We start from the raw sequence: 14,295 nt of genomic DNA, 5'->3' as shown, positions 1-14,295 counted from the left end.
TTTGCAACTTATTTGGAGACATTAACATACAGTAATTTGATCAAAGATGTTGAAAACATGGTCGAAAATCAGGGAGAGAGAGAGAGAGAGCAAGGGAGAGGTGGATTGGGGTGAGAAAAATAGTATGTGACGCGTAGCAGCTGAAAGCGGATAGGCTCGCCCTGCTGTGACTAAATGGGCCATTGGCTCGAGGCCGAATGGGAGGCTGCTTTGCGTTCCATTGGTGGTGGTTCTATTCTATAGGCCGAGGACGCGGGTTCAGGCGAGGTGAGGAGACAAACCAAGTTGAACCTATGAGTAGCGGCAGTGTTCGCTGAGCAGAAACAAGCGCGAAGCGAACTGGGAGAGACGCGCCCTATCATCCAATCTATTGAGCATATACCGTCTTTCTAATAACACTTTGGAGGAGATTCACATGAAGAAGAGGAACTTAATCGGGCTATTTCACTGAGAGGTAACCTCATCTCAAATGGAAAAGAAAATGTTGATTTATTATGTTATATAGAAATGTGACTAAAATGTGTTTTTTAAGAACATTGTATTGTGTGTGGTGCTGAACTAGTTATTTAAGATGGATACGGAAAATATACAAAGTGGTTGATAAAGAAGTGTTGTCTAAAGTTAGGAGTAGGCACTATGCAGCATATCAAAACCAGATCACGTTTATCGACTCCCTTGTTCGATTCTGAGTTATCCTGCGCATGCTACCGCGGTTCTCATCCGCCAGTGCTGTTTCTCGGGGACGTCGGGTAAAATCGTGCATAAATAAGTGCATGTACTGTAATGTTCCTCTCTGTAACGTTGCGTAACGCGAGGAAATGATGACACGCCTTGGGGCTTCCTTCTCAGTGGGTGCACTTAATTCAACATGTTCAGACTGTGTGTGGGAGCAAATAGTTGTTAAACGACTGTTGCTGTGAAAACTACAGTATTCAGGTACTGTTGAATTGACAGAAAGTTCACTGGATTCCATTACACAACCTCTGTTATAGCCTATAGAAGCTTTATTATAGGCTTCAATTATAGACGAGTGAAAATGTGAAAATTCTCTCATCCCAATAAAACATTCAGGAATGTATTGCATATAACTGTATAGTCAACATAGAAATAATATAATATTATAGGATAGAATATTCTGCACAAATTAGCAACTTACTTTCATCCTCAATTTGCTGATATCCTTCTACCATGTCGCAAAATGGAATTGTCCCGGGATGTTTTTCATAATGAGAAATATGTGCGTGTTAATCATCTATGTGCATCTGTTCAGGACACTGTACACTACAGGAATGTTTGGAGCTGTGACAGAATGATATAACATTGTGTTGAACTTACATAAGGTTTACTCAAATCTCACTAACCTCCTCGTTGCCTTTTCTCTCTCTGTCCACTAGATGGTGGCATTGCAACGTGAATCACAGTCACTCGGAGCCAGCAGTCATTATCAAAACAACCAGAGAGTGTATTTCTTAAGTGAGCTATTAAACGAAACTCAAGCACACAATCTATGAGTTTGGCAATTACCCGATCACACCAGGGCTATCCAAGCATGAAATACCATACTAGACCCACCAGTAGCGTCCTCCAGGATTTGTCTAGTGGTCCCTCCCATCTGTTGGGACTGGAAGGCCTGGACCCGAGGCCTCTGAGCGAGGCAATGTCCTTCACTGACGAGGCGGTCTCCATCCTGACCTCCAGCAGCCAGCTAGCCCGTTCCCTCCTGGGCTGCACCAATGCCCTGAAGCGGAAAGAAAGCCTAGCCGCCACCGCTAACCATACCAACGCTAATGCTATCTCTAACAATGACGGTGAGGATGACTTTGACGATAGCAACAGTGCTCTGCGCCGCAAACGCGAGTTCACTCCCGATGAGAAGAAGGACGACGGCTACTGGGATAAGAGGAAGAAGAACAACGAGGCGGCGAAACGGTCGCGTGAGAAACGACGTGCCAATGACATGGTCCTGGAGACGAGGGTTCTGGGGTTGTTGGAGGAGAACGCCCGACTAAGGGCCGAACTCCTGGCCTTCAAGTTCCGCTTTGGCCTAGTCAAGGACAACTCCGACATAGCCATAATGCCGCTGTCCGTGCCTCCACCCAAACATCTTGAACCGAGGTACTACCTACCCCACGATGATGGTTCCTACCCCCATAACACCCCCGCCACCACCTCCCACCACCATCCCCACCACTCATCCTCATACGAGGTGAGGGGAACTGGGCTGCCAGCAGGGCGTGACGTGGGCAGTAGTATATCCGAGGACTCTGGTTTCTCTCCTGGAAGCTCCAACGTGGGCAGCCCTGTGTTCTTTGACGACGGACTAGGGGACCACAGCCGAACATCCCCCAGAACGGTAGAGGAACAGGGGCGTTATGAGCCTCGCGCCTCCCTGGAGGCAGAAGGACAGTACCACGGCAGGCAGGACTCTAGCCTACCACACAAACTCCGCTTCAAAACCCCGGTGGAGGTAGCGAAGGTGTGGAGATACCAGCAAGGTCCCCTAATAGTAAACGCCCTTTCCCGTAGCTACAGTCGGACCAAACACCCAGAGGAGCCAGGCTGGATGGTACAGTCATAGGGGGAGAGGGCCAGGCTGCATGGCCCAGTGAGGAGGCCCGTGCTGGGCATGATCAGCAGCACCACTACTCCCCCTCTGGAGGGTCTGCACACAGCCCCACCACTACCACAGACTCCCAGTATGTGGCGGAGAATGGCACCCTCAAATCCCAGCTCAGCTCTCTATCGCAGGAGGTGGCCCAGCTCAAGAAGCTGTTCTCTCAGCAGCTGCTCTCCAAACTGGTCTGAGGTCAGGTTGAACACACTCACAACCTCACCTTAACACACATTTTTACATTTACATACAGAGAAGAGCAACAGAGAGATAAAGGGGTATAGACTCAAAGAAAGTTACTTCACTTCAACCTGAACAATGACTTTCACAGTGTCTAAGCTGGACTTGTCTACTTTCACAGTGTCTAAGCTGAACTTGACTTTCACAGTGTCTAAGCTGAACTTGACTTTCACAGTGTCTAAACTGAACTTGACTTTCACAGTGTCTAAGCTGAACATTGACCTTCACACAGCTGAACATTGACTTTCACAGTGTCTTTTGATTTGAACTCACAGGCAGCACTGCCCATTTGTTGAAAAAGTCAGTTAAAAACTCATTCTTATTTACAATGACGGCCTAGGAACGGTGGGTTAACTGCCTTATTCAGGGGCAGAACAACATTTTTTTTTACCTTGTCAGCTCAGGGATTTGATCTAGCAACCTTTTGGTGACTGGCCCAACGCTCAAACCACTAAGCTACCTGCCGCTCCATTGATCTCCAGCAAACAGCTACATCAAGTGTGAAGAAGCTGAGCGAACCACATGACAACCTGAAAACTACTTCAATAACACATTCTCCAGATACGACGATACAGTGGCCTTCACCACTATAAAAGCACACCAGCACAGGAAGTACCAGTTACAATAGCAATCAGCAGTCAAAAGCAATACTTCAGGATACTCTGTTTGATTCACAGTACTATAAAACAGCATTTATGGGTAACTTATATGATACACATTTTTTGTATTTATATTTTGAGTCATTTAGAAGACACTCTTATCCAGGGCGACTTACAGTATGCGAGTGCATACATTTTCATACTTGTTCGTATGATATCTGAAATACATTTTTGTTGTTGTACACTGATCTGGCCTGTGTCTTTGATACAGTTTCACATTCTTTCTTTAGAGACTTTAATTGAACAGGTCTTAACACACTGGAGTACACTGGTAAACCTGAGTACATGCAGCGGTGCACACACTGGAGTACACTGGTAAACCTGAGTACATGCAGCGGTTCACACACTGGAGTACACTGGTAAACCTGAGTACATGCAGCGGTGCACACACTGGAGTACACTGGTAAACCTGAGTACATGCAGCGGTGCACACACTGGAGTACACTGGTAAACCTGAGTACATGCAGCGGTACACACGCTGGAGTACACTGGTAAACCTGAGTACATGCAGCGGTACACACACTGGAGTACACTGGTAAACCTGAGTACATGCAGCGGTGCACACGCTGGAGTACACTGGTAAACCTGAGTACATGCAGCGGTACACACGCTGGAGTACACTGGTAAACCTGAGTACATGCAGCGGTACACACGCTGGAGTACACTGGTAAACCTGAGTACATGCAGCGGTGACACACACTGGAGTACACTGGTAAACCTGAGTACATGCAGCGGTTCACACACTGGAGTACACTGGTAAACCTGAGTACATGCAGCGGTTCACACACTGGAGTACACTGGTAAACCTGAGTACATGCAGCGGATTACACTGGTACACCACTGGTTCACACACTGGAGTACACTGGTAAACCTGAGTACATGCAGCGGTTCACACACTGGAGTACACTGGTAAACCTGAGTACATGCAGCGGTTCACACACTGGAGTACACTGGTAAACCTGAGTACATGCAGCGGTCACACACTGGAGTACACTGGTAAACCTGAGTACATGCAGCGGTGCACACACTGGAGTACACTGGTAAACCTGAGTACATGCAGCGGTTCACACACTGGAGTACACTGGTAAACCTGAGTACATGCAGCTTCACACACTGTACACTGGTAAACCTGAGTACATGCAGCGGTACACATGCTGGATTACACTGGTAAACCTGAGTACATGCAGCGGTTCACACACTGGAGTACACTGGTAAACCTGAGTACATGCAGCGGTTCACACACTGGAGTACACTGGTAAACCTGAGTACATGCAGCGGTTCACACACTGGAGTACACTGGTAAACCTGAGTACATGCAGCGGTTCACACACTGGAGTACACTGGTAAACCTGAGTACATGCAGCGGTTCACACACTGATGTCAGAGATGGATCATTTGTGAACCCATTCTGTTTGTATTATTGCGTTACATGTCTGATGACCCTGCTGCTGTAGGACATGGTATCCCTCGCCTCTGTTTGTTTCTACACAGTTTGTCTTAAACGGTTTGGCTAAAAAAATATCATAATAACAGATTCTATGTACATATTTTTTCATTTCAACTGTAAGTAATGTGATATACTGTACATGTACGTCAATAAATAAACAGTTTTTCCTAATCAGTGTTTTGTGTCTATGAGTTTCTATTACGTGACTAATACACATTTATGATACTTTATTACGTGTGTCTTCCACCGGTCGTCTCACATCCACTATTCTCTTATTAATGCAACGGGTCTGAAGTTACTAGTAGCCTCGTACACGTGGTTACGACCCCACACACTCCTATGAAGGGTTCTCGCAGCACATGACGAGTCGTCTCCAGTGAGTCATATGAGGGATGGAGATAGAGAGTAAAAAAGAAAACAGGATGTGTTCCCGAACAAACCACTGTGTTTCTACTGTGCTAAAATCATAAATTATAAAGGTTCACCAACACAAAATACATCACTAAACAGCTGATCTAAATGGATTCACAGTATACACAGACCACCTTTCCAACTGAAGTGTTTAAGTGCTTTACATTGTAATGGAGGGAAATATCCTCATCCACTATAAATATATGTAGTAGTATACCCACCCAGCTCGTGTTTTCTGCATCAGTGATAGACTTTAATGGTGCTCTTTTCCAACCCTCTATATATACACTACTGTTTGCGTGCTTGAACCTAATGAGACAGGCAGGGTCCCCAGTGGTCTACAGAGGCCTTGCATCTCTCTCTGTCTCTCTCTCTCTCTCTCTCTCTCTCTCTCTCTCTCTCTCTCTCTCTCTCTCTGTCTCTCTCTCTCTCTCTCTCTCTCTCTCTCTCTCTCTCTCTCTCTCTCTCTCTCTCTCTCTCTCTCTCTCTCTCTCTCTCTCTCTCTCTCCTCTCTCTCTCTCTCTCGCTCTCTCTCACCAATGATGAACGGGTGATTTCTTTCTCCCTCTACCTCTCTTTACCTCCCTCCTCTCTATCTCCCCCTCTCTCTCTTCTTACTCCCTCTCCTCCCTCCATTCCCATCCCTCTCTCTCCCCTCCCTCACTCTCTGCAGCTCTGTGATGCACTAAGGGTCACTAGCACGACACGGCAGTGCACACAGCTGAACAGAGCAAGGCGTTAAAGGGGGAAAAGGAGGGGTTCTGTAGATACAATGCATCTCTACAATATTTACATGAAGGTAAATTACGGGCAGTGCAAATGTGTTACAATAAAATGGATAAAAATTGAGATTGGGGCATAATCTAGGCCTCCCTCTCTGTTCAGTGATGGGGATGGGATGGGGGGAGAGAGTGGGTCTCTGAGTGACTCATATGTACCACGTCAGCAGTAGCCACACACACACACACACACACACACACACACACACACACACACACACACACACACACACACACACACACACACACACACACACACACACACACACACACACACACACACACACACACACACACACACACAGGAGACAGACGTCAGCAGCATTTTAAGCTTCAAGGAGAGGACAGGATATTGATTGGCCCATGTCAGGAAGCACTTCTGGACCTGAATATGAATGGGACAGAGAGAAAGAAAGACTTAGAGAAGAAAGAAGGAGAGGAAAGGAGGGGTATAGAGAGAAGAAGAGTAGATAGAAATAGGGAAGTCAAAGGAGGGAGGGGAGAGACGCTAATACAGGAGATATGATGATAGTGTAGAAGACTAGATCAAGAGATGCTAACTGTTCACTACTGGCTCGGTGATATTCAGAGATACATACAGAACAGGTCTGGAAGCTGTTGTTCTTCAATGATCAAAACCCAACACCAGGTGGCATCCGGCACTCTCTGTAGCTGAACGCTTCACCCACAGCAGAAATATCCGTTTCCACACCAGTCCTTATCGTTCCAGTAGTAGACTCTCTACAGCCTCATGCCACACCAGTCCTTATCGTTCCAGTAGTAGACTCTCTACAGCCTCATGCCACACCAGTCCTTATCGTTCCAGTAGTAGACTCTCTACAGCCTCATGCCACACCAGTCCTTATCGTTCCAGTAGTAGACTCTCTACAGCCTCATGCCACACCAGTCCTTATCGTTCCAGTAGTAGACTCACTACAGCCTCATGCCACACCAGTCCTTATCGTTCCAGTAGTAGACTCTCTACAGCCTCATGCCACACCAGTCCTTATCGTTCCAGTAGTAGACTCTCTACAGCCTCATGCCACACCAGTCCTTATCGTTCCAGTAGTAGACTCACTACAGCCTCATGCCACACCAGTCCTTATCGTTCCAGTAGTAGACTCTCTACAGCCTCATGCCACACCAGTCCTTATCGTTCCAGTAGTAGACTCACTACAGCCTCATGCCACACCAGTCCTTATCGTTCCAGTAGTAGACTCACTACAGCCTCATGCCACACCAGTCCTTATCGTTCCAGTAGTAGACTCTCTACAGCCTCATGCCACACCAGTCCTTATAGTTCCAGTAGTAGACTCACTACAGCCTTATGCCACACCAGTCCTTATCGTTCCAGTAGTAGACTCTCTACAGCCTCATGCCACACCAGTCCTTATAGTTCCAGTAGTAGACTCTCTACAGCCTCATGCCACACCAGTCCTTATAGTTCCAGTAGTAGACTCTCTACAGCCTCATGCCACACCAGTCCTTATCGTTCCAGTAGTAGACTCTCTACAGCCTCATGCCACACCAGTCCTTATCGTTCCAGTAGTAGACTCTCTACAGCCTCATGCCACACCAGTCCTTATCGTTCCAGTAGTAGACTCTCTACAGCCTCATGCCACACCAGTCCTTATCGTTCCAGTAGTAGACTCTCTACAGCCTCATGCCACACCAGCCCTTATCGTTCCAGTAGTAGACTCTCTACAGCCTCATGCCACACCAGTCCTTATCGTTCCAGTAGTAGACTCTCTACAGCCTCATGCCACACCAGTCCTTATCGTTCCAGTAGTAGACTCTCTACAGCCTCATGCCACACCAGTCCTTATCGTTCCAGTAGTAGACTCTCTACAGCCTCATGCCACACCAGTCCTTATCGTTCCAGTAGTAGACTCTCTACAGCCTCATGCCACACCAGTCCTTATCGTTCCAGTAGTGAGCCTGGTTACTTAGACGTATTTAAAGTATTTCCTACATATTTAACATATTTCCTGGCGTAGGTTTATTATGTTAATATTCTGGTTCCTTTTCTCTCATCTTTCCTTTTTCACTCTTTAAAAAAATGTGTGAGATAACTGCCGATAACATGGAGAGTGTGAGTGAGACACCTCAGATATTGTTTTTGACAGGTATGGACTCCATACATGGTAACCCCCAGTTCACTGAGTCTACCTCGGTCTGTTTCCTCCCCGCCTGCCTAACAATAACACTGAATAGCCCAATAGATACACATCAGTTGTTTTGTCTACTCTACCCCAGTCCCCAACACCCCTCCCTCTAGTCTAGTCTACAACCAACCCCCATTCCGATAATCCATAGACCATACAGACAGTCTGGTTGCTGGTTGCTAGGCAGACGCTGGCTATGACGGTTGCCAAGGGAACACTGTGCAGCAGACGCAGCTCTGGGGGAGTGCGTTGGGGTTGGGTGGTTGTTGTCGGAGTAGAGGGGGTAGGAGCTACAAGTTTAAGGTCAACGTCTCCCCAAGATTGTCTGACTGACGGTGGTGTGGTAACAAAGAGAGGGGAGGGAAGGAGAGGAGAGAGAAGGAGAGGGGATGAGAAGAAGGAGAGGGGGATGGAAGAAAAGGGGGTGGAAGAAGGGATGTATATGAATCTGTTCCTTCTTAATCCTTTCCAATTGATTCCTTTATTCCATGTTTCCAAAGGGGCTTCTCCGTGGCATATGTAAAAGAAATTATGTAACACTGTGAAAACATTTGACTCCAGGTTTGACACTGTTTTAATGAACATACGCACACTAAAAAAGTGGCAAGAAAAAGCATTTGAATTGGCATTGAATTGGATGGATTCCAACAGAATATTGGACTATAGAATCAGATCTACTGTAAGATACCCGTCTCTCTTCTCTCTGTGTGTGTAGGGTTAATAAGAAAGATGACTAACCAGCACAGAGGGCGTTGGAGTAAACCATGAGCTGACCAATGCTACAGTCCATAAAGTTCAACGGATTAAACACTCTACTGACACTAGTAATGATACTATTCCCACTTTATGGCCTTTCCTCTTTTGTCTTACAGAGATAGAAACTCACTCTCCTCAACACTACTTGTCGGAGGTTTATTGGAGGCAATGAAGAGCTTACCATTAGATTGAAGAATGACATTGTGTGTGTGTGTGTGTGTGTGTGTGTGTGTGTGTGTGTGTGTGTGTGTGTGTGTGTGTGTGTGTGTGTGTGTGTGTGTGTGTGTGTGTGTGTGTGTGTGTGTGTGTGTGTGTGTGTGTGTGTGTGTGTGTGTGTGTGTGTGTGTGTGTGTGTGTGTGTGTGTGTGTGATGTGTGTGTGTGTGATAGGCATCAAGTAATAAGCATAAATAAGTGAAGACAACAGCCTAGGGTCCTCAAAACCATTTGATGCTTGACGTCTATGGAGAACAGGATTTCTTTATGTTCATGTGTCTTTCACCCTTGTAGTGCAACAGGTCAGTTCTCAATATAGTTCCATATATCCAAAAATGCTCAAAAGCAATATGATAAGAAGTGATTCCATTTCCCCCCATTTTTATATCTCTGAAATGGGAGATCAAAGGGACAGCAGTATTGTATTAGAGAAAATGTGAGAGAATAACCACTTCTATTAAATGTGTGATAACCTTCTTCCATTGAAAACAACATCATTGCTTTCTCCATTGGCTGTTATGTTCTTATCTCCAAGGTCATTCTGAATGGCAGGCCTGCTCTATGATACAATAGAGAAAACACTACGGACCGAGAATAAAAACCCATTCAGGGTGCCAATAGAATAACTGAAGCTGTCCTTGACTATAGTTATCTATCACCATGGACATCCAGAGAGGTTCTTGATGTTGTTACAAAAATCGCCTTGGAAACAGATTGTCTTATGGCATAAAACTGAGTTTCAGGGCTCAATCGTTATGATATAAAACGGAGCATCAGGGCTCAATCGTTATGACATAAAACGGAGCTTCAGGGCTCAATCGTTATGACATAAAACGGAGCTTCAGGGCTCAATCGTTATGACATAAAACAGAGCTTCAGGGCTCAATCGTTATGACATAAATGCATCAGGGCTCAATCGTTATGACAAAACGGAGCTTCAGGGCTCAATCGTTATGACATAAAACGCATCAGGGCTCAATCGTTATGACATAAAACAGCTTCAGGGCTCAATCGTTATGACATAAAACGGAGCTTCAGGGCTCAATCGTTATGACATAAAACAGAGCTTCAGGGACGTTATGACATAAAACGGAGCATCAGGGCTCAATCGTTATGTTGCCTATGTAATCCAAATGAGAGTCCTTGCGAGCCAAATCTACATTGAGTGTACAAAATATTAGGAACACCTTCCTTGATACACAAGAGAAACTGTTGAGTGTGAAAACCCAGCAGCGTTGCAGTTCTTGACACTTTCGAACAGGTACGCCTGGCACCTCCTACCATACCCCGTTTAAAAAGCACTTAAATATTTTGTCTTGCCAATTCACCCTCTGAATGGCATTCATACACAATCCATGTCTCAATTGTCTCAATGCTTAAAAATCCGTCTTTAACCTGTCTCCTCCCATTTATCTTCACTGATTGAATTGGATTTAACAAGTGACATCAATAAGGGAGCATAGCTTTCACCTGGTCAGTCTATGTCATGGAAAGAGCAGGTGTTCTTAATGTCTTGGTTTTGGAGCAGTGGCTTCTTCCTTTCTGAGCGGCCTTTCAGGTTATATCGATATAGGACTCGTTTTACTGTGGATATAGATACTTGTGTACCTGTTTCCTCCAGCATCTTCACAAGGTCTTTTGCTGTTGTTCTGTGATTGATTTGCACTTTTCGCACCAAAGTACGTTCATCTCTAGGAGACAGAACGCGTCTCCTTCTTGAGTTGTATGACGGCTGCGTGGTCCCAAGGTGTTTATACTTGCATACTATTGTTTGTACAGATGAACTACCTTCGGGCGTTTTGAAATTGCTCCCAAGGACCCATGTCCCATGTCTTCTGATGTCTCGGCTGATTTCTTTTGATTTTCCCATGATCAAGCAAAGAGGCACTGAGTTTGAAGGTAGGCTTTGAAATACATCCACAGGTACACCTTCAATTGACTCAAATTATGTCAATTAGCCTATCAAGAAGCTTCTAAAGCCATGACATAATTTTTTCCAAGCTGTTTAAAGGCACGGTCAACTTTGTGTATGTAAACTCTGAACCACTGGAATTGTGATACAATGAATTATAATTGAAATAATCTGTCTGTAAACAATTGTTGGAAAAATGACTTGTGCCATGGACAAAGTAGATGTCCTAACTGACTTGCCAAAACTATAGTTTGTAAACAAGAAATTTGGGGAGTGGATGAAAACGATCTTTAATCAGTCCAGCCTAAGTTTATGTAAACTTATGACTTCAACTGTATATATCCAAGAAGGTAGAAGTTTGTGATGCTATATATAACCTTCAATAGGGGGAAGCATATACATAAAAACAGATTTTAATGACATGGCTATAAGCATCATTTTGAGTAAATGATTATACATGTTTAAGATGTAACACATCACCTAATAGGACGAAGTTAGGATTTTTGATTTATTATTTTATCTAGAGTGATTTATTTGAACACTCATGCCCATTGTGATTGATGAGTTTAGTTTGAATGTATATTGAAGCGAGCTGAATTGGGATAAACACTTTGTTTTTCTTATACAATATATCTCTCTCTCGCCCTGAGTGCTTTTGCTATGAAAAATGACTTGGGCTGCATCCCAATGCACCCACCCTGTTCCCTATGTAGTGCACCTTTTTTGACCAGAGCCCTATGGGTTAAAATGTTTTGCACTATATAGGGAATGAATAGGGTGCCATTTGGAACGCAACCTTGAATTTAATAGCAGGTTGTAACTGTGATGTCATTTTAGTTGTGCAATAAATTGTGTGATGAGGCTGATTAAAAAAATATATATATATATTTCACCTTTATTTAACCAGGTAGGCTAGCTGAGAACAAGTTCTCATTTACAACTGCGACCTGGCCAAGATAAAGCAAAGCAGTGTGACACAGACAACACAGAGTTACACATGGAGTAAACAATAAACAAGCCAATAACACAATAAACAAGTCAATGACACAGTAGAAAAAAGAAAGTCTATATACAGTGTGTGCAAAAGGCATGAGGAGGTAGGCAATAAACAGGCCATAGGATAATAATTACAATTTAGCAGATTAACACTGGAGTGATAAATGAGCAGATGATGATGTGCAAGTAGAGATACTGGTGTGCAAAAGAGCTGAAAAGTAAATAAAATAAAAACAGTATGGGGATGAGGTAGGTAGATTGGATGGACTATGTACAGCTGCAGCGATCGGTTAGCTGCTCAGATAGCTGATGTTTAAAGTTGGTGAAGGAAATATAAGTCTCCAGCTTCAGCGATTTCTGCAATTCGTTCCAGTCACTGGCAGCAGAGAACTGGAAGGAAAGGAGGCCAAATTAAGTGTTGGCATTGGGGATGACCAGTGAGATATACCTGCTGGAACGTGTACTACGGGTGGGTGTTGTTATCGTGACCAGTGAACTGAGATAAGGCGGAGCTTTACCTAGCATAGACTTATAGATGACCTGGAGCCAGTGGGTCTGGCGATGAATATGTAGCGAGGGCCAGCCGACTAAAGCATTCAAGTCGCAGTGGTGGGTGGTATAAGATGATTTGGTAACAAAACGGATGGCACTGTGATAGACTGCATTCAGTTTCCTGAGTAGAGTATTGGAAGCTATTTCGTAGATGACATCGCTGAAGTCGAGGATTGGTAAGCATCGGTAGGGTAAGTTTGGCAGCGTGAGTGAAGGAGGCTTTGTTGCGAAATAGAAAGCCGATTCTAGATTTGATTTTGGATTGGAGATGTTTAATATGAGTCTGGAAGGAGAGTTTACAGTCTAACCAGACACCTAGGTATTTATAGTTGTCCACATATTCTAGGTCGGAACCGTCCAGGGTGGTGATGCTCGTCGGGCGGGCAGGTGCGGGCAGCGAACAGTTGAAAAGCATGCATTTGGTTTTACTTGCGTTTAAGAGCAGTTGGAGGCCACAGAAGGAGTGTTGTATGGCATTGAAGCTCGTTTGGAGGTTAGATAGAACAGTGTCCAAGGAAGGGCTAGAAGTATACAGAATGGTGTCGTCTCCGTAGAGGTGGATCAGGGAATCGCCTGCAGCAAGAGCTAAGTCATTGATATATACAAGAGAAAAGAGTCGGCCCGAGAATTGAACCCTGTGGTACCCCCATAGAGACGGCCAGAGGTTTAGGCAACATGCCTTCTGATTTGACACACTGAACTCTGTCTGCAAAGTAGTTGGTGAATCAGGCGAGGCAGTCATTAGAAAAACCAAGGCTATTGAGTCTGCCGATAAGAATGCGGTGATTGACAGAGTCGAAAGCCTTGGCCAGGTCGATGAAGACGGCTGCACAGTACTGTCTTTTATCGATGGCGGTTATGATATCATTTAGTACCTTGAGTGTGGCTGAGGTGCATCCGTGACCGGCTCGGAAACCGGACTGCACAGGGGAGAAGGTAGGGTGGTATTCAAAATGGTCAGTGATCTCTTTATTAACTTGGCTTTCGAAGACTTTAGATAGGCAGGGCAGGATGGATATAGGTCTGTAACAGTTTGGGTCTAGGGTGTCACCCCCTTTGAAGAGGGGATGACTGCGGCAGCTTTCCAATCTTTAGGGATCTCGGACGTTACGAAAGAGAGGTTGAACAGGCTGGTAATAGGGGTTGCAACAATGGCGGTTACTTTTAGAAAGAGAGGGTCCAGGTTGTCTAGCCTAGCTGATTTGTACGGGTCCAGGATTTGCAGCTCTTTCAGAACATCTGCTATCTGGATTTGGGTGAAGGAGAAGCTGGGGAGGCTTGGGCGAGTAGGGGGGCTGTTGACCGGGGTTAGAGTAGCCAGGAGGAAGGCATGGCCAGCCGTTGAGAAATGCTTATTGAAATGTTCGATTATCATGGATTTATCGGTGGTGACGTGTCACCTAGCCTCAGTGCAGCGGGCAGCTGGGAGGAGGTGCTCTTGTTCTCCATGGACTTTACAGTGTCCCAAAACTTTTTGGAGTTAGAGCTGCAGGATGCAAATTTCTGCTTGAAAAAGCCAGCCTTTGCCCAACCCTAATTCTAACTTTAAACC

The 14,295-nt window shown here is 45.1% G+C and overlaps 1 protein-coding gene and 1 long non-coding RNA gene across 21 annotated transcripts; one reads left to right on the top strand and one right to left on the bottom strand.

Annotated features, from left to right (window-relative positions):
- Positions 1 to 218: 218 nt before the first annotated feature.
- On the top strand, positions 219 to 2,805 carry LOC127931928 (uncharacterized). Its single transcript, XM_052526082.1, has 3 exons — positions 219 to 454; positions 1,395 to 2,476; positions 2,527 to 2,805. Exons 2-3 carry the CDS (start codon positions 1,508 to 1,510, stop codon positions 2,803 to 2,805), a joined length of 1,248 nt encoding a protein of 415 aa, XP_052382042.1. The 5' UTR covers positions 219 to 454; positions 1,395 to 1,507.
- A 433-nt stretch (positions 2,806 to 3,238) lies between these two features.
- Positions 3,239 to 5,126, bottom strand: LOC127932333 (uncharacterized). 20 transcript variants are annotated; one of them, XR_008144874.1, is made up of 7 exons: positions 4,684 to 4,832; positions 4,513 to 4,600; positions 4,382 to 4,469; positions 4,229 to 4,316; positions 3,964 to 4,183; positions 3,832 to 3,919; positions 3,239 to 3,787 (listed from the first exon to the last, which is right to left on the bottom strand). It is a non-coding gene; the product is annotated as an uncharacterized LOC127932333 (long non-coding RNA). The 20 variants fall into 20 exon arrangements; XR_008144863.1 differs by adding an exon at positions 4,860 to 5,126 and having other exon boundaries at positions 3,239 to 4,183; positions 4,640 to 4,727; XR_008144862.1 differs by having other exon boundaries at positions 3,832 to 4,183.
- Positions 5,127 to 14,295: the final 9,169 nt, after the last annotated feature.

Source organism: Oncorhynchus keta, chromosome 10, assembly GCF_023373465.1.
Source record: "Oncorhynchus keta strain PuntledgeMale-10-30-2019 chromosome 10, Oket_V2, whole genome shotgun sequence".
Lineage (NCBI taxonomy): Eukaryota > Metazoa > Chordata > Actinopteri > Salmoniformes > Salmonidae > Oncorhynchus > Oncorhynchus keta.
Note: the sequence above shows the minus strand (reverse complement) of the source record. Positions and strands in the feature narration are given on the sequence as shown.

Excerpts from the sequence above, each read along its gene's own strand:
- LOC127931928 (XM_052526082.1), top strand. The coding sequence starts at position 1,508 with ATGAGTTTGGCAATTACCCGATCACACCAGGGCTATCCAAGCATGAAA. Across the intron at positions 2,477-2,526 it reads CCCCGGTGGAGGTAGCGAAG|CTACAGTCGGACCAAACACC; the intron begins GTGTGGAGATAC and ends CCTTTCCCGTAG.